General features: G+C 43.3%; 1 protein-coding gene and 1 non-coding gene across 3 annotated transcripts in view; one reads left to right on the top strand and one right to left on the bottom strand.

Moving 5' to 3' along the window:
• The window catches only part of LOC144510148 (serine/threonine-protein phosphatase 2A 55 kDa regulatory subunit B alpha isoform), a 69,456-nt gene extending 60,119 nt beyond the window's left edge, over positions 1-9,337 (bottom strand). For both annotated transcript variants that reach the window (XM_078239531.1, XM_078239529.1), the window contains exons 1-2: positions 9,119-9,337; positions 8,590-8,667 (exon numbers count right to left, since the gene is read on the bottom strand). Coding sequence is in view for 1 of the 2 variants with exons in the window: in XM_078239529.1 (XP_078095655.1) it covers positions 8,590-8,667; positions 9,119-9,125 (85 nt within the window). In the remaining variant the exon portion in view is untranslated. The remainder of the gene's footprint in view (positions 1-8,589; positions 8,668-9,118) is intronic.
• A 1,878-nt stretch (positions 9,338-11,215) lies between these two features.
• Positions 11,216-11,406, top strand: LOC144510306 (U2 spliceosomal RNA). The gene has a single exon (XR_013500610.1). It is a non-coding gene; the product is annotated as a U2 spliceosomal RNA (small nuclear RNA).
• Positions 11,407-19,156: the final 7,750 nt, after the last annotated feature.

Raw genomic sequence — 19,156 nt, 5'->3', positions numbered from 1 at the left:
ACCCAGCGGGTTCACTAATGTCCTTGGTGGAAGGAAACGTGCCATCCTTACCTGGCATGTGACCCCAGAGCCACAGCAATGTGGCTGACTTTCAACTGCCCTCCAAGGGCAACCAGGGATGGACAATAAATGCTGGCCAGCCAGTGACACCCATGTCCCACAAATGAATAAAAAAAGTTGTCGTCTAACTTGCTGATGATACAAAGATAGGTAGGAAAGTAAGCTGTGAGGAAGATATAAAGTGTATGTAAAGGGGTAGAGATATGTTAAGCAAGTGGCGAAATAGCTGGCAAATGGAGTATAATGTGGAAAAACATGAGGTGGTATACCTTTGAAAGTCTATTTGTCACAAGTAACACTGCAATAAAGTTACTGTCAAATACCCCAAGTCCACACTCCGGCGCCTTTTCGGGTCAACGCACCTAACCGGCATATCTTTTGGACTGTGGGAGGAAACCGGAGCACCCAGAGGAAACCCACGCAGACACGGAGAGAACGTGCAAACTCCACACAGACAGTGACCCAATCCGGGAATCGAACCCGGGTCCCTGGTGCTGTGAGGCAGCAGTGCTAACCACTGTGCCACCCACCTATCAATGAATGTGGGAATTAAGAGCAAGGGAGGTCTGTCTGCCCTTCGAGCCCACTCCACCATTCAATAAGACTATGGCTGATCTGATTCGAATCTCAACCTCACATTCCTGCCTACCCCTGAAAAATTTTCACTCCCTTGTTAATCAAGAATCTATCTAGCTCTGCCTTAAAAATATTCAAAGACCGTGCTTCCACTGCCTTTTGGAGAAAGATTTCCAGAGACTCTCAACCTTCAGAAAATATTTCTCCTCATCCCCATCTTAAATGGGTCACCCCCTATTTTTAAACCGTGACCCCCTACCTATTTCAAGATTCTCCCACAAGAGTAAACATGCTCTCCAAATCCAATCAGTATCTGACAGCTTTCGATGAAGTTGCCCTTTCCTCTTCTAAATTCTCCAAGCTTTCCTCATCAGACAACCCACCCATTCCTGGTGAGTCAAGTAATCATTCTCTGAACTGCTTCTAACGCGTTTAAATCCTTCCTTAAATAAGGAGACCAATACTGTACAAAATACTCCAGATGTGGGCTCAACAATGCCCTGTACAACTGAGGCATGACCTGCCTACTTTTGTGATCAAGTCCTCTCACAATAAACGATAACATTCCGTTAGCTTTCCAAATCACTTGCTGTACCTGCAAACCAGCCTTTTGCAACAGAACAGAAAATGCTGGAAAATCTCAGCAGGTCTGACAGCATCTGTGAGAGAGAATAGAGCCAGTCTTTTGTGACTCATACAATTGGGACACCCAGATCCCTCTGCAGTGCTCTGCAATCTCTCACCATTTAAATAATCAGCTCCTTCCTGCTAAAATGAACTATTTCACATCTGCCCACATTATACACCATTTGCCAGATATTTTGCCCACTCAAGTCCCTTTGTAGCTTAGTCATATTCACAATTTATATAATCATAGAATCCCTGCCATGCAGAAGAGGCCATTCGGCCTGAGTATGCACTTACTATCCACTTACTATCTGACAGAGTATCTTACTTAGGCCCTTTCCCTTGTCCTATCCCCTACTTCCCATGGCTAATCCATCTAACCTATGCATCTTTAGAGTGTGGGAGAAAACCAGAGCATCCAGTGGAAACCCACGCAGACACAGGGACAATGTGCAAACTCCATATAGCCACCGAAGTTTGAAATTGAACCCAGTCCCTGGAGCTGTGAGGCAGCAGTGCTAACCACTGTGCCACCATGACACTCCTAAGTTTACTTTCCTACCTACCTTTGTGTCATCAACAAATTTAGTAACCACACCTTTAGTTCCTTCATCTAAGTCCTTTATATAAAATGTAAAAACTTGAAGATGCAGCACTGATCCCTGTGGTACATCACTCATCACATCCTGCCAACCAGAAAATGACCCATTTAAGGGAGGAAGAACAGAGAAGATTTAAATAAACAGAGCGTAGAATGCTGCAGCACAAAAGGACTAGATGTCGCTATACATGAATTACAGAAGATTAGCGTGCAGATACAGCAAGCAATTTGGAAGACAAAAATGAAATGTTGGCCTTTATTGCAAGGTTGGAGGAGGATAAAAATTCAGGTGTCATGTTACAACTATCTCGCACATTGAGACCATACCGTGAGTACCTTGTACAGATTTTGCCTCCTTATGGGTAGGTTTGTACTGAAGCATTTCAAAGAAGGTTCAGCAAACCAATTCCTGGGATGAATGGGTGGTCTTAAGAGGAAAGATTGAGCTGGAACTCACTGGAGTCAAGGAGCAGCAGAGGTGATCTTACTAAAAAATAAAATGCTGAGGGCGCTTGACAGGGTTAATGCTCAATGGGCAATGCCCCTTGTGGGGAAAGCTGGAACTTTTTCAAAATAAAGGAGTCGCACATTTAAGGGGAGAGACGAGGAGGAATTTCTTTGAAATTCCCTTCCCTGGGGAACAGCGGTGGCTGGTTTGTGGAATATATTCAAGGCTGAGCGAGACAAATCTTTGGTCAACAAGGGAGGCCTGAGGAGGAGCAGGAGAGTGGAGTTAAGACCACAATCAGGTCACTGATTTTATTGAATTGCACAACAGGCTTAATGGGCACACTGGCCGATTCCTGCCCCTATTTCTGAGGTTCACAAGACACCGAACAATTAAGGAGAAGAATTATCACTCAGAAAAACACTCGCACCTGTGAAACACACCCCAGGGAGGAACAAGCATTTTAAAAGGGAGGGAGGAAAAGGCGGAGAAAAAACCTTCAGCACAAAATTGCTATTTATTTACCTTTGGTTTGGGACATTTTCCCCCAGTGAAGCATCATCATGAGTTTGACCAAAAGCTAATATTTTTTCTAATTCACTCATCAGGGAGAGATACTATATTCTTACTGCAAGACCGAGTAGAAACAGCTGTGAGCCCTGCCCAACTTTAATCCTTAATATCGCACACAATTTAAAATACAGGTGTTTTTATTTTTCCTTGGCTTCTTGTACAATGGAACCTGCCCAGTTTACATCATAGGGTGGATTTTGGAATCCCAATGCAAGAAGGCGTTCTTTTTGTTCCCCCAAATCAACGTCCATGGAAGAACCTCCTCCCCACAGCAACTAAAACAGAACCAAACCCACACACACAAGGTGCTTGGTAGTAATTAGGGGCATGATCAATCAGAGATATGATACCTCCCTACACCAGAGAAGTTGAGGCCAACTGCGGCACCCTAACTGCTACCCTGGCTAAGGATAATAAAGTAAGAAGTCTCACAACACCAGGTTAAAGTCCAACAGGTTTATTTGGTAGCAAATACCAATGTAACTGGTATTTGCTACCAAATAAACCTGTTGGACTTTAACCTAGTGTTGTGAGACTTCTTACTGTGTTCACCCCAGTCCAACGCCGGCATCTCCACATCATTAAGGATAATAAACTCAGCACAGACTGAACTTGGGACAATTCTAGTCTGTGTCGCATAATGTACTGCACACTCTCATCTGGGGAAGATGAATCTTTTTCCAAGTATTACCAATGCACAAGGTAGAAGGATGACAGTTAAAAATGTACTCAACAGGTGAGTGGGACAAGTACCAGATTGTTATCCTGGAACAACCAGACACAACAATATGTTTATAACATGCCACTGTCAGTCGGGGGGGGGGGGGGGGAGAGAGAGAGAGAGAGAGAGAGAGAGAGAGAGAGTGAGCGCAAGAGAGAGAGAGAGACTGGGATATTTATTCCATCCCATTTACTTATTGGGACTTCCAAAGCAATGTTGTAATTGGGTTTATTTAGTATCCACGGTTGGGTAAAGATTATTTTTTAGCCAATATGACTGAATGTGGTGCAATACATTCCTGGTGCAATATTAAGAACTCATCCCTCAAATTGGTGTCACCACCAGTAAGAGGGGAGCCGGCCAGCAATTCAGTGTTTGTGAGCAAAAGATTCTCTGCATACTCAACCCAAGGATCGAATGCATGATGCTGGACATGTTCCACAAATTGGCAAAGTATGAAAATTACGGAGAGCGTGATTTAACGCAACATATGTTTCAGTCAGGCCAGACCTATCTTCACACATTTCAATCTCCAAATTTCACAACAAGATTTAGCTTTGACATGGACATTTTACACCTTGCTTTCTTCCTTTAAAACGCGCCTTAAACTGAATTCTTTGACCAAGCATTTGGTCATCTGACTTCATATTTCCTTCATGTGCCACATTTTGTTTATAAATCTAACTTGAATCCGTTGATGCAGAACCCCTTTGCTTCAAACAACCTCAGTCACAAAAATTCTCCACAACAACTTCAACAAGTTGGCATTGAAGAACTGCTTGATCAATTCCATTAAGACAATGGTGGATTTACAACAGACAAAATAAGGATACACAGACAACACTGCAACTTGAATCATAAAGTCAGAGGAACTTCCTCAAATGTAAGTAAAACAGGTCAAGCCCTCTATGATCCAGTATATCACGTAATTGTCACAAGTCTCTGTGCCAGCAGTCCTGGTACAGCACAAACTTGAATGTCGTATTGTTAAGAGGGAGCAACCAAGCGAGTAAACAATTCCTTTGACAGCCAGCACAGGACACGCCATCATAAGTATGCAGGTAACACTCCACCAATGCAGAAAAGCTATAATGGGACAACTATACTGAAACCAACTACAACCCAGCATACAATTAACAGCAGTGCAAGGAGACTGTTACACCCCCACTAGAGAATGGAGGACGACGACATGGGATAGTTTAAATATCCTAAAGTCAATGTCATTTTATTTTAAATATGCCGGTCTGTCCAAACATATTCCATTTTGAAAGTTATGACTGTTATTGTAATACCTTGCCACAAGAACTACCGCTCTGCCAAGGAGCATCCCTTCATGTGAGCCCCAAGAGCAATTGTCAGGCATGATTTCACTGCAGGTGCCATCACAAAGAACAGTACAGCACAGGAACAGGCCCTTCGGCCCACCAAGCCTGATGCCTGCCTAAACTAAAACCGTATGCACTTACGGAGTCCATATCCTTCCATTCCCATTCACAGCCAAGCTCAATCTTGTTCTCTTTCAGAATACATGCAAACTCTTTCCAATACAGGTCACTCAATAACGAGCAGCAGCTAGAACCCTGACTAAGTTTAGTTTCCCTTCCTGAACCCAGGGTCACTGAGGCAATCTGCATCAGCTCAGTCCAGTTAGCTCATTCACACAGGCCAAGTACTGAACATGGAAACTTCTTGATCTGAATGTATAGCATCGTGCCAAGTTGGGTATTTACCCAGTCGATACCACTAACATCTTTGTGAAGCTATAAAGTTTAACAACTCAGGCACAAACTGTTGCCATTGTTACAGTTACACTCATTGCCAATCTTCAACAGTTGTCATTGCAAGGGTATGGGTAACTGCAGTTTGGGTTTCAACCAAATGAAAGCAGCCCACTGCCAACCTCCCGTACAATTATTAGCACAGTCTTACCTGGTAGGGAGAGGTGCATTGCATGGTACACCCAGGTTTAAAAAATGAGCAGCAACAAGTTCCTGCTCTGCAAACATTCACCTTGTGTTTAGGTGAGTTAACCTGGCGATCAGATCCCTGAGCACTTCATAACCCAGGCCTGGCAGCGTTTTATTTTCACTCCACGTGGTATCAGACTAAAGTGGTACGAGACTATCATCTCCAGTAAATCCCATTCTGTTTCAGTCCAGAGTCTGGTTGGGCCTTGTTTCTAGAGTTGCACCAAACAGTTCAGAGTTGATACAAAACCATCACTTTTCAGACTCAGACAGCGCTGCTACGAGTGAGTAGCATCACAACTAAACACTGGGCAAAACTATGCAAGAATATGCAGCATAGCTCAACCCGACATACTCTCTTCCACCTTCTTCTGTTGAGGACAAAATACAAAAGTCTGAGATCACGTCCCAACTGACTCAAGAACAGCTTCTTCCCTGCTGCCATCAGACTTTTGAATGGACCTACCTTATATTAAGTTGATCTTTCTCGACACCCTAGCTGTGACTGTAACACTACATTCTGCACTCTCTCCTTTCCTTCTCCCCTATGTACTCTATGAACAGTATGCTTTGTCTATATAGCACGAAACAATGTTTTTTCCATCATATGTTACAATAATAAATTAAATCAACAAAGCACCAATATTTCAGCGCAATGTTTAGGGTCCCAAACCACCTCCTAAATAACATGGTGAAATCACATACTGACAGCGTTCAATTACAACAATCCTACAAGATACCCGAAGGTGATAAACACACCCAGCAATGCTGATCATTTTGCCGTCTTTGCATTGGAACAGTTAATCTAATCTCTTCAATATAATTGAAGCTCACTTTGCAGATCAGAGTGCAGGGCCCATAAAGGCAAGCCAAAGGTACTCCTTCCAACTGCACGTTTTGGGCACTGTGCACTGTAAGATTTCAAGTAAGTGCAAGGATTAAACGCACAAATTGTTTGTATTTCAGTTTAATTGAACTGCCCATCATTAGTTTCACTTCTTTGAAGACTTCAAGGCTCCATGCAAGTTCTCTCAAACTGCTGGTAGGTGCAGGTCTGTCACTAATGGCAGCAGTAGTGTGAAGAGATGACTTAAAATATTACCCAGCATTAAGAGGTACCGGTGTCAGTATGTTTATTTCCTCTTATAATGCATTTGTGTACATAGCACTCACTGCTAACCAAAAAGATGCTTCATTACAACAGATAATCAACAGCGAAACAGGTTGTTTGGATGGATAATGACAGCCAAAACAGATGACCTATTTAAGAAACAGCAGGATAATAGCCAGATTGTAGGGTTGGTGTTCTGGAAGTAAAAGATGATCAAGTAGGCCAAAGGGTCACCTTTATCAGAACCCTTCTGGCAGCCCCAAGATTAAAACACTGGTGTCCCAGCACATAAATAAGCCGGATGTATGTACATATCAATAAATGCAAATTAACAGCTGTACTCTAACCACAAACAGCCTTGTACCAGGCATTGAAATCTGGACTAAGTACACAGTACTTTCCTAATATTAACTCTAACACTTGGTTCAGTCAGTCACACTTAGCGCTCAGTTGCGTGCCAGCCCAGGACTTAAGCATGCATTCCTGCTTGACACAGGTACAGTGCTGAATAGAAAATTTGTATTGTTAAACATGTCACCTGCATCCACCCTTCCTTCCAGTGCACTGCAAAAATTGCTCTCCATCAAAACTGATGCTAAGTTTGAACTTTGCCCGTCACTTCAAACACCAAAGGCAATAAACATTGTGGTATATTTGCAGAGGAGATAGAATCAGAATGAGGCCTCACCACATTCACCCATGAATTTGGGAGTGTTTCATACTCAGTTCAAGAGATCAATTTAACAGGAGCCTCTTTTTTTCAAGGAACTCCATCCACTCCAGGCACCACATGAAGCCCTACTGACAGGTTGAAACCAGTGTCATCAGCAAGCTTATTTCTTGTTCACATACTTAAGCCTCTGTGTGGGCTGTGCAATGCATTTTAAATTACTACCAGCCCAAATGATATCTGCAATCACCAGGGCTTCAGCCTGGCATCACACAAAATGCCCACTGACACAGCCCAAGTTGGAAAAATAGTAACCCAGAATGGAGATGCATCTTAGGGTTCAAAGCAACTACAGTTCCACAACACATCATTACGTTCAACTGAAATTGGAAGGACAGTGCCTGGTGTGTGCAGAAACCAAATAATCCACACACAGTCCAGTAGTTATAACCAATACTCTAGGCTGAAACTTACAATTTATTCATCCAATACATCAGCTTGGAGATCCAGCTGAATCCTTGTAACAAGTCCATGAGAACCCAAGTTCAAGATCTCCACTTACTCTTCAGTTATTTTTAATAAACTACCTTGCCAGACAGAAAAATCTAAGGGACAGCAAAATGCAACAAATATCCTGTTGCTTTTCACTAATCAGAATTTCACTATTTCAATTAACTCAACCTGTGCAAATTGAAAGTGTGAGTACTGTCAGGCAAAAAAAACACACCTTGGGTCCACGACAGGAAACATTCTAGTCAAGAGATGTTTCACTTCAGTTCAGCTTCTTCAGCTGAAGGCCTACTGTATTTCATATCGTTCAACTACTAAGTACAAATCACAAACCATTCAAAAATTTATATTTATGATGAATTTATATCCCTCAGCTATGCTTAATGCCGACAACATAAATCTGATTCATATTTAGCTGCTGAATAATGTACTTCCTCCCACCCTCAACCAACACATCCAGCCTTCCTCATGCATATAAAAAAAACACGTTTCAGGGTGCATTTAGATTCATTTCCAAGTAATTCATTTGGTGCATCTGTTGAACCTCACTTGCAATCATCAAAATTTGGGAATTGCAGACAGAAAAATTCACCAAGAAAACTGCAACAGTCACTTCAATCTTCCAACAAAACCATGAAACACCAGTGCAGAAAGCAATGGAAGCCTGGGATTTGGGGGCAGGAGGGCAAAGAGAGGAAATATAAATATTTTGTTCTTTTTTTTACCTTCTGCAACATCATCGTCTATCGCCCCTTTCACCTGAGAGAAACACCACTGAATATCATTGCCACCACTTCCAACTCCTGAATGAATGGAGAGGAAAAAAATTAATATGCATTGAATATTTAAAAAAAATAAAACTACACATACATTAGAGGGTGTGGAGAGGGGGGTGGTTGTAGCTGGTGAGACACTGAAAGATCTTTCCAGCCTCAGACTGGCTCTGATTAATGTAAAAAATAATTAAACAGACTGAACTCCAGGAATTGTAAATTATTATGTATACTGTTGAAGGCTTTGGTCCCTCCCAAGTTGCTTCTCTGCCCTTTTCCTTCACTCTGTGGAGGAATGAGTTTAGCATTCAAGTCGCCAGGCCTTGAAGGAAAGGGGGAATGGGGGGGGGGGGGGGGGGGGGAGGAAATAGGCTTTATATTTAAAAACAAATCCAGGACCAAAGGGACTGATGGGGAAGCGAGGGGGAGCCTTCACTCCCGCTTGCCTTCCTTTTTTTTCACCCCCTGCTTGAATTCTCACCTGCCATGGCGGTAGCGGCTGGAAATGGAGGTAGCAGGCGTTAGCGCAGTGCCCAAGGATGTGGCCGGAGCTGCAGGCGGACAGGCCGGGCTGCGCTGGCTAGAGGATGGCGGCGGATTGGCTTCGGATAGCGCTGCTGTGCCCTCCCCCGCTCTCCGAGCCCTTCAAAATGGCGGCGCGCCCGCCCCGGCCATCTTCCGATTACGTCACCGCCCTGGGAAGGGGGGGGAGTAGGAGCGAGGGAGGCGGAGCCACAGGCACAGACTGGCAGCAAGCACAGCCACTGTATCCACTCAGAGGCAACATTGCTGCATTAGCACCAGCCTCTCTTTCTCAGCTCCCTCCCGCCTTTGCTGCCCCAAATTTTCAAGTCCCGCTTACCCTCTCGCTCATTGACCCACATCCATTCGTCATTTTAAAAATTCTCATCCAATTCCTCCCGTCTTTGGGATCTCCTCCAATCCTCTGCAGAATACTTTGGTTCAGCCGCATTTGGAGTATTGTGTACAATTCTGGTCGCCACTCGACCGGAAGGATCTTGATGCATTGGAAAGGATGTAGAAGAGATGACTTGGATGTTGCCTGGAGTTGGAGGATATGAACAATGAAGACAGGTTGAACAAACTTGGATTGTTTTCATTGGAACCTCGGAGGATGAGGGGGGAACCTGATAGAGGTTTACAAGATTATGACAGGCTTGTATAGAGTGGATCGTCAGACTCTATTTCCCAGGGTCGAAGGGTCAATTACTAGGCGGCATAGGTTGAGAGTGAAAGAGGGAAAGTTTAAAAGAGATGCAAGGGGCAAGATTTTCACACACAGAGTGGTAAATGCCTGGAATGCGCTGCCAGAGGAGGTGGTGGAAGCAAATTCTATTACAACGTTTCAAGAGGCATCTGGATAGATACATGAATTCCCACTCACCTGAAGAAGGGGCTCAGAGCCTCGAAAGCTTGTGTGGCTTTTGCTACCAAATAAACCTGTTGGACTTTAACCTGGTGTTGTTAAACTTCTTACTGTAGATACATGAATAGGCAGGGAATAGAGGCATATATATATAGGCAGGGATATAGAGGGATGTATGGACAAAAAAATGAGATCAGAGAGGCATCTGTCAGCACAAACTTGGTGGGCCGAAGGGCCTGTTCCTGTGCTGTCGTGTACTTTATTCTTTGTTTTCTGCAATCTCAGCACTCCTCTCATTTTCATTGCTTGCCTGCTGTCAGTTTTAATTGCTCCACCATTGGCTGCCGCCTCTTCAGTTTGCCCATGCCTTGAACTCTGGAATTTCCTTCTTGAACCTTTCCGACTCTTTAGCCCTCTTTCTCCCTCACTTGAAGACCCTCTTTAAAACCCACCCTGGTCATCTGTCCAAATAATCTCCTTCTGAACCTCAGCATCAAATTCTGTTTGCTGCATCAAAGCCCCTTGGGATGTTTTACTACTCTAAAAGCACCACATAAATGCAAGTTGATGTTCTTAACCACCCACAGAAAGACCTGCATTTATTTAGCACCTTTCACAATGCCAAAGGGCTTTATAGACAATGAAACACTTCTGAACAGTTATAATGTCGGAAATGCGACAGCCAATTTGTGAACAGCAAGTTCCCACAAACAGCAACATGATAATGACCAAGTAATGTGCTTTAGTGATGTTGATTGAGCAAAACGTGTTGCACAGGATACTCTGGATAACTCCCCAGCTCTCTTTCAAAATATGACAACGAGATCTTTTAGGTCGAGCTGAAAGGGCAGACGGGACCTTAGTTTATCCCCTCATCAAAAATGCAGCCTTTCATTATACTACACTTAAGTGTCAACCTAGATTTTTATATTCAAGGAGCACTAAAATAACAACTTTTTCACTGAAAGGTGAGCGTGCTGTCCACTGAACCATACCTGACACGATGTTACGTGGGACTCTCTTCTGAGCTGTCACTTCAGCCAGACTAGTTCCACCTTCTTTGCTTTGACAAAGCTTTTAGCTTTGACAAAGGGTCATCTGGACTCGAAACGTCAGCTCTTTTCTCTCCTTACAGATGTTGCCAGACCTGCTGAGATTTTCCACCATTTTCTCTCTTAGTTCTACCTCCCCCTTACTTCTCGGCCTTTTGGCTAAGATCAAGTGTAGTTTTGCTGTCCTGCACTTGATAGAAGTCAATAAGGTTTCACTGGGGTTTCATTTGAAGCATTTTTTAAAAACTGCATCTAGGCCTTTTGGCTAAGATGCAAATGAAATCAAGCACTGGAGGGGTGCAATGCCTGCTCCTATCAGTTTGGATCATGCAGATCAAGCCCAAGACAGGAAGAGAGCAGCCTGTCTTGTCAGCTTGGATCTGTAACATCTCGCTGGTTGAGACCTTGAATTGGACTTTGATTGGATTTGATTGGATATAACTTATTTTAAAAGTTCTACTTCCCCTCACCCCGCCACCATTTAATTTTGCTGTAAAATGGAAGGACTGTGATGCAAATTCAAAATGCACAAGTGGCCATTCTTTGAGTGTTGAGTGTGCGGCCGGAGGCTATTTAACTGCAGAGGACTTCATGTTGTGCATGATGGAAAGCATACATGTTCGGGTGGGCAGGGGGCTTCCCCATAGTAACGATTTGCAGATGGCAGCCTAAACTCAATGCTGCCAATCGCACATCCAAAAATTATGGGTCCAGACCCAACTCCAGGGACATGAGCACATAATTTAAGTTGACACTTCACTGCAGGACTGAGGGAGTGCAGGAGGTGCTATCTATTGGATGAGATGTTCAATGGAGGTCCCATTTTTCTTCTTGGCTGGATGGAAAAGATCCCAGGCCACTTTTAAAAGAATGGCAAGATTTTTCTTCCAATGGTTTGGTCAATATTTATCTCTTAATCAACCACTAACACAGATTATCTGGTCATTTATTTAATTGCTGTTATGAGAGCTTGCTGTGCACAAATTGCTGTTGTATTTCTTACATTATAACAGAGACTTCATTTCAAAAGTATTTTTTGGCTATAAAACACGTTGGGGTATCCTAAGGTTGAGAACAATGTTATACAGGTGCAAGTTCTTTCCTTTAGAATGAGTGGCATCTGCTGACGTAACGTTAATGGCAAACCCAGACATTATATCAATAACAGCATGGTTTGGAAAACCAGCTTTCACTGTGGCCAGGTAAGTTCTACCTTTAAAGAGTCTGAAAGATACAGGAACACTGTTGCCAGCAATGAAAAGTTAGGAATGTTAGGAATCCATTGCAGGTCAATCAGTTTCAGAAAATGGAAAAGGGAGCTTCAGATTCCGAAGGATCTCTTGCCCAAGTTTTTCTTATCAATATCTATGCTGCATATTTTTCTTTTTATTTCAGGTTTCCAAAATTGACAAATGTTTACCCTTGTTGCAAAGAAGGTTGTTCCGTTCCACAGTTGCATTTCAGATACTTGTCTGAAATGTGAGTTTCATGGCAATTTGCAGGGAGAGTGACCATATATTTCAGCATATTTTCTTTAGCTCTCCTTCGACAGTTGAAATTCAGATTTTCAGAAATGCACATTTATAGGGGAGAACCATCTGAACTGCATCAATTCTTAAAGCCATCGAAATAATTTATTATTGGACCCAGGCTGCAAATGATAGAACACTCAAAAATATGTTCATTTTTAGAAAATTAATGTTGATCTCAAGCTGGCGGAGGTTCAAGATGAGAGAATGCTATGCTTTCTATTTCAGCTTCAACATGGGGCCACCCAGATCAGGTACCAAAGATCAGATGTGGAGTTCCCTCCACCTGCAGTGATGGAGTTCAGCCCAAAGCTGACAAGAGTGCCTCCTAACATAACCTCTTTTGGATGAGGTGTTAAATTGAGGCCCCATCTGTCTTCTCAGTGGACATAAAAGATCCCCTGGTACTATTTTGAAGAAGAGCAGGGAAGGTTTTGCCCCCGTCACCTGGCCAATATTTATCCACCAATCAAAGAGTACCTGGACAGGATCACATTGCTGATTTTGCAAACTTGCTGTGCTTAAATTGGCTGCCATGTTTCCTACAACAGTGAGGACATTTAGAAGGTACTTAATTGACAATGAAATGATGTGAGACACTGAGTAATCACTTATTCTAACTCTTTTTTTAATCTTACAGTTTTCAATTTCCCACAGTTGCTGCCAAATTATAGTCTGTAGAGTTAGATCACAGACTAACTATAATCTAATTGAATGGCACCAGGGGCTTATATGTCCAACTCCTGTGCCAGTTCTGCTACACATTGAGGAGGAGTTCAGTGAGGAGCAGAGACAAATCTGCAGATCAGGTCAATGGATGGCAGCTGTAACAATGCAGAGAATATAAGGTCAAGCATCATTGGACGGAAATGAGGAATAGATGGATGCCTGGCTCGGGTCACTGTCTGTGTGGAGTTTGCACGTTCTCCCCGTGTCTGCGTGAGTTTCCTCCGGGTGCTCCGGTTTCCTCCCACAGTCCAAAGATGTACAAGTTAGGTTGATTAGCTGTGCTAAATTGCCCCTTAGTGTCTAGGATGTGTAGATTGGGGGGATTGGCACAGTAGATATGTGGGGTTTCAGAGATAGGGCCTGGGTGGGATTGCTGTTGGTGCAGACTCGATGGGCCAAATGGCCTCCTTCTGCACTGTAGGGATTCTATGAATCCAAAGATGCTGAGGATCATTGAGGAATCGCAGAACCTTTGCAGTGCAGAAGGCGGCCCTTTGGCCAATCGAGTCTGCACAGGCTTGCCAAAAGAGCATTCTACCTAGTCCCACTCCCCTGTCTTATTCCCATAACCTCACATTCTTTCTTTTCAGATAGCAATCCAAAACCCTTTGGAACACTTGGATCAAACGTGCCTCCACGATTCTCTCAGGAAGTTTGTTCCAGACTCCAACCACCCTTTGGGTGAACACATTTCTCCTCCCATCACTTCTGCTCCTTTTGCCGATTATTTTGAATCTCTGCACTTTACTTCTTGATGTGCTCCCGAGAGGGAACAGTTTCTCATTATTTACACGTCTCTCAGGGTCTTGAATGCCTCTGTCGAGTCTCCTCTCAGTCTTATTTTCTGCAAGGAAAACAGACCTCCAATGTAACCTCATAGCTACAGGTCTTCATTCTTGGAATCATTCTTTTGAATCTCCATTTGTGCTCTCTCTAATGCTTTTACATCCTTCCTTAAGAATGGCGCCCAGAACTGGGCACAACACTCCAGATGAGGCCAAACTAATTTCTTATACAAGTTTAACACAACCTCTTTTACTCAATGCCCTTATTAATAAAACCTAGAATACCATTTATTTTATTAACTATTCCCCCAACATTTCCTGCCACCTTCAATGACTTACGTACATATGCGACAAGGTCATTTTGTTCCTGCACCTCCTTGAGAGTTTCTCCCTTTATTTTATACTGTCTCTCCACCTTCTTCCTGCCAAAATGAATCATGTTGCACTTTTCTGCTGGAACAGATACACCTAAGCTTCAAATGTGAGTTCAGGTAAATAAAGCCACAAAAAAAACATCAGAGTCAACATTGAGACACCAAGCACAAGGGCAGAGTGAGTGGTAAATATGTGTTGCGCGTTGGTGGTGGACCCAATAAGTACATTTTCAGCCCTATGATAGAAAGAGACCAAAGAACCTAAGTTTTTTGAAAATTCAATGACAAGGTCTGGGCGTCGCGAGCTCGGCCAATATCTATTACCAATCCCTTGTTGCTCTTGAGAAGGTGGTGGTGAGCTGCCTTCTCGAACCACTGCAATGCTGAGGTGTAGGTGCACCCAAAGTGCTGTTAAGGAGGGAATTCCAGGATTTTGTCCAAGAGGATACCAGATTTGATTTGATTTGTTATTGTCACATGTATTAACATACAGTGAAAAGTATTGTTTCTTGCACACTATACAGACAAAACATACCGTTCATAGAGAAGGAAATGAAAGAGTGCAGAATGTGTTGTTACAGTCATAGCTAGAGTGTAGACAAAGATCAACTTAATGCAAGGTAAGTCCATTCAAAAGTCTGACAGCAGCAGGGAAGAAGCTGTTCTTGAGTCGGTTGGGAGAAGACACTTGCATTATGAGGAGAAACTTTTCCCCCACGGGGAGAGAAAATGCTTTTTTTCCCAAACATTGAACGTTTTGATCTTGTGTCAGGAAAGTCCAGTTTCCTCCAGTTGGAGACAGAAGCAAGGAGGGTCCATCAATTTAAAACTTGGTATTGTGAGTGAGAAGAAAGCTCAGGAGGGTGGTTCAATCATGGAACAATTTGTCAGGGAGTCGAGGCAGAGACCATTTAATTGTTTCTAGGCAAGGTGAATAAAGACAGTATTTAACTGAGAGAAAGATACAAGGCTGTGGGGGAGGGCATTTTAGTTTTGGATTGCTTTCATTAAAGAGTTGGGCCAAATGGCCTTCTCCTGAGCTGAAAACTTCTTTGATTGTAAGGGAAGTCAAGAATGGCAGCAATTCTCTGGCAGATTTTATGGTTCAGTTGACATGGTTAACCAGACACTCTTGACATTGTGTTTTAATTTGTACTTGATGCCATGATTAAAAAAATGATCACTTTTATTCGCTTCAGCTTTTGGAATAGACCTCCGTCCAGAGAAAACTGTTCGTACTTTAGTCCAATTACATTATTCTAATAACTCGCATCATTTAATTCCCAATAGCTTCTAATGCAATTGAGGTGCTGGTGTGAGATCTGTTATATTCAGGGAGGGAGCATTGTGGACAGAGAATTTGTCGTTGAGCGGTCACCACAGAAGTAGGAACATAGGAATTAGGAGCAGAAGTAGGCAGATTCAGCCCTTCCAGCCTGCTCCGCCATTCAATCAGATCATGGCTGATCTCTTCCTGGTCCCAAATCTACCTCCCTTCGGTGTCCAGAAAGTCCTTCTGGTCAGTGTCAGTACCGGAAGAATAACTGAGGACTGGCTCGCCTGTGGCGCCCACTGCTGTCAGCTATTATGGCAACATCACTATAATCGAGCCACTAGGTGAGGAACTGGAGAACTGTGGTTATTCGCAGAAGAGCACCCCTTCAAGAGGCATAACATTTAGAACAAGAGGGGAGAATGATTGTCAAAGGGAGAGAAAAAGGGAAATATCACAATGTTACAACAGCAGATAAATAGACCTCAAGGGGCTCGTTAAACGTGAAACATTCTCAGTTTCTCCGCATGATCCAAACGCCCTCAAGTGAGACCATGTCCATGCATTATGCCGATTAGGTTTAGACTACTTCATAGTTTTGTGGTCTGCAGGAGTTCCGTGGAGGGTTGTCTGTCTGTCTATACCCTGGAATGCATTGCTGAATTATGAAGTCATGGTTTGTCAGATAAATCAACACTGAAAAATATCCCCCCCGCCCCCCGCATCCCATCACAGATTGCAGTAAAGCTGGAGGCTGTGAATTACAATAGTACAAATAATAGGCTGATCCCATATTTGGCAGGTGCCATTACCAGCCGAACCGCCGGAGGAGCCGCACCTTGTCCTTCGGTTGCCTTGAACTTTAATCAACCCCTCCATTCTTTCAGTTTAATTCCTTACGGCCACTTCCTTCTTCGCTGTCTCTCCTTTACGTTGATTCGCGATTGAGGGCACAGAGGGATTGAATCATGAGCAATTGTGTAACTGGGACAAGTTCTCACAGGAATTAGAAAGTTGAGAGGTGATACGATTGCTCCATAACATTCTAAAGGAACCAGTGAACACAGACCACAACAAGCTGCTTCTCCACATCACATTATCCAGAACAGGAGGGAGACAGTGGACGCAGTCAGTGCGAATTCATTCTTGAAAGTAACATTTTGGGATACAGTATATCAGTAATTTGAGACATGACATGTAAGTGGTGACTGTAGACCTGCGTTTCCCCAAGCTCGCCACCATGAGGAGTTTAACTCAGCCCATGTTTTGGGTCTGTTGTCGGCTAATTGATCGAGATTGATTGCTACGATTAGTCAACGTCTCCGTCAGCTTTGTATCTGGCGGGATGGCCCTTGGTCTTTTCTCGTCTCCCAGTTCTTCTGTTTTTTTGTGTTTTCCACATTGAGACTGTTGTTCAGTATTTTCTCCTGCGTCTTATTTCAATGTCACCAGGGTTCTGGACTAATCCCAAAAATAACTGAAGAGGCGTTGGAGAAAAGATTACGTAGATGACAATTAGAATGTGAGACAAACGAAGTTGAAGTACATTCCCGTCAATAGTTTTGCTTGACAAACATGGAGCAAGCAGACAGGATAGCTGGTGAGGATGAAATAAAAGTATAGATTCGGTGGACCATATGACCATCTGTGCTGTAATGATACCACAGAACGCGTAGAATAGCTTGGATAGTGAGGAATATATTGCTATCCCATTTTAACAGGCAAAAATAGCATCCACAATTATGGACAAGTAAACACAGAAGCGAAATGAAGTTGAAACAGCATAATATAAAAGAGTTTGTATGTTCCTGTCAGGATTAAAGGCAAAGTAAATAGGAATAAGGAACCTTGGTTCTCGAGGGAGATTGTAACACTGATTAAGAGGAAGAGAGAGTTGTATGAAGTGTACAGGCAGCAAGGAACACATCAGATGCTCGAGGAGTATAAAAAGTGCAAGAAGCTACTTAAGAGGGAAATCAGGAGGGCTAAAAGAAGACATGAGGTTGCTTTGGCAGACAGAGTGAAGGAAAATCCAAAGAGCTTCTATAGGTATGTTAGGAGCAAAAGGATAGTGAGGGATAAAATTGGTCCTCTTGAAGACCAGAGTGGTACACTGTGTATGGAACCAAAAGAGATGGGGGAGATACTAAATGGTTTTTTTGCATCTGTATTTACTGAGGAAACGGGCATGGAGTCTACGGAAATAGGGCAAACTGGTAGGGAGGCCATGGAACCTTTACAGATTAAAGGGGAGGAGGTGCTCGCTGTCTTGAGGCAAATCAGAGTGGATAAATCCCCAGGACCGGACAGGGTATTCCCACGGACCTTGAGGGAAGCTAGTGTTGAACTTGCAGGGGCCCTGGCAGACATATTTAAAATGTCAGTATTCATGGGGGAGGTGCCGGATGATTGGAGGGTGGCTCATGTTGTTCCGTTGTTTAAAAAAGGTTCCAAAAGAAATCCAGGAAATTATAGGCCAGTAAGTTTGACGTCGGTGGTGGGCAAGTTATTGGAAGGTGTGATAAGGGATAGGATCTACAAATATTTGGATAGACAGGGACTTATTAGGGAGAGTCAACATGGCTTTGTGCGTGGTAGGTCATGTTTGACCAATCGATTAGAGTTTTTCGAGGAGGTTACCAGGAAAGTGGATGAAGGGAAGGCGGTGGATGTTGTCTACCTGGATTTCAGCAAGGCCTTTGACAAGGTCCCTCATGGGAGGTTAGTTAGGAAGGTTCAGTCGCTGGGTATACATGGGGAGGTAGTAAATTGGATAAGACACTGGCTCAATGGAAGAAGCCAGAGAGTGGTTGTGGAGGATTGCTTCTCTGAGTGGAGGCCTGTGACTAGTGGTGTGCCGCAGGGATCGGTGTTGGGTCCATTGTTGTTTGTCATCTATATCAATGATCTGGATGATAATGTGGTAAATTGGATCAGCAAGTTTGCTGATGATACAAAGATTGGAGGTGTAGTGGACAGTGAGGAAGGTTTTCAAAGCTTGGACCAACTAGAAAAATGGGCTGAAAAATGGCAAATGGAATTTAACGCAGACAAGTGTGAGATATTGCACATAGGAAGGACAAACCAAAGAAGAACGTACAGGGTAAATGTTAGGACTCTGAAGAGTGCAGTTGAACAGAGGGATCTGGGAATACAGGTACAGAGTTCCCTAAAAGTGACGTCACAGGTGGATAGGGTCGTAAAGAGTGCCTTTGGTACATTGGCCTTTATAAATCGGAGTATCGAGTATAAAAGTTGGAGTGTTATGGTAAGGTTATATAAGGCATTGGTGAGGCCGAATTTGGAGTATTGTGTACAGTTTTGGTCACCTAGTTACAGGAAGGATGTAAATAAGATTGAAAGAGTGCAGAGAAGGTTCACAAGGATGTT

Source organism: Mustelus asterias, chromosome 22 (genome assembly GCF_964213995.1).
Source record: "Mustelus asterias chromosome 22, sMusAst1.hap1.1, whole genome shotgun sequence".
NCBI lineage: Eukaryota > Metazoa > Chordata > Chondrichthyes > Carcharhiniformes > Triakidae > Mustelus > Mustelus asterias.
Note: the sequence above shows the minus strand (reverse complement) of the source record. Positions and strands in the feature narration are given on the sequence as shown.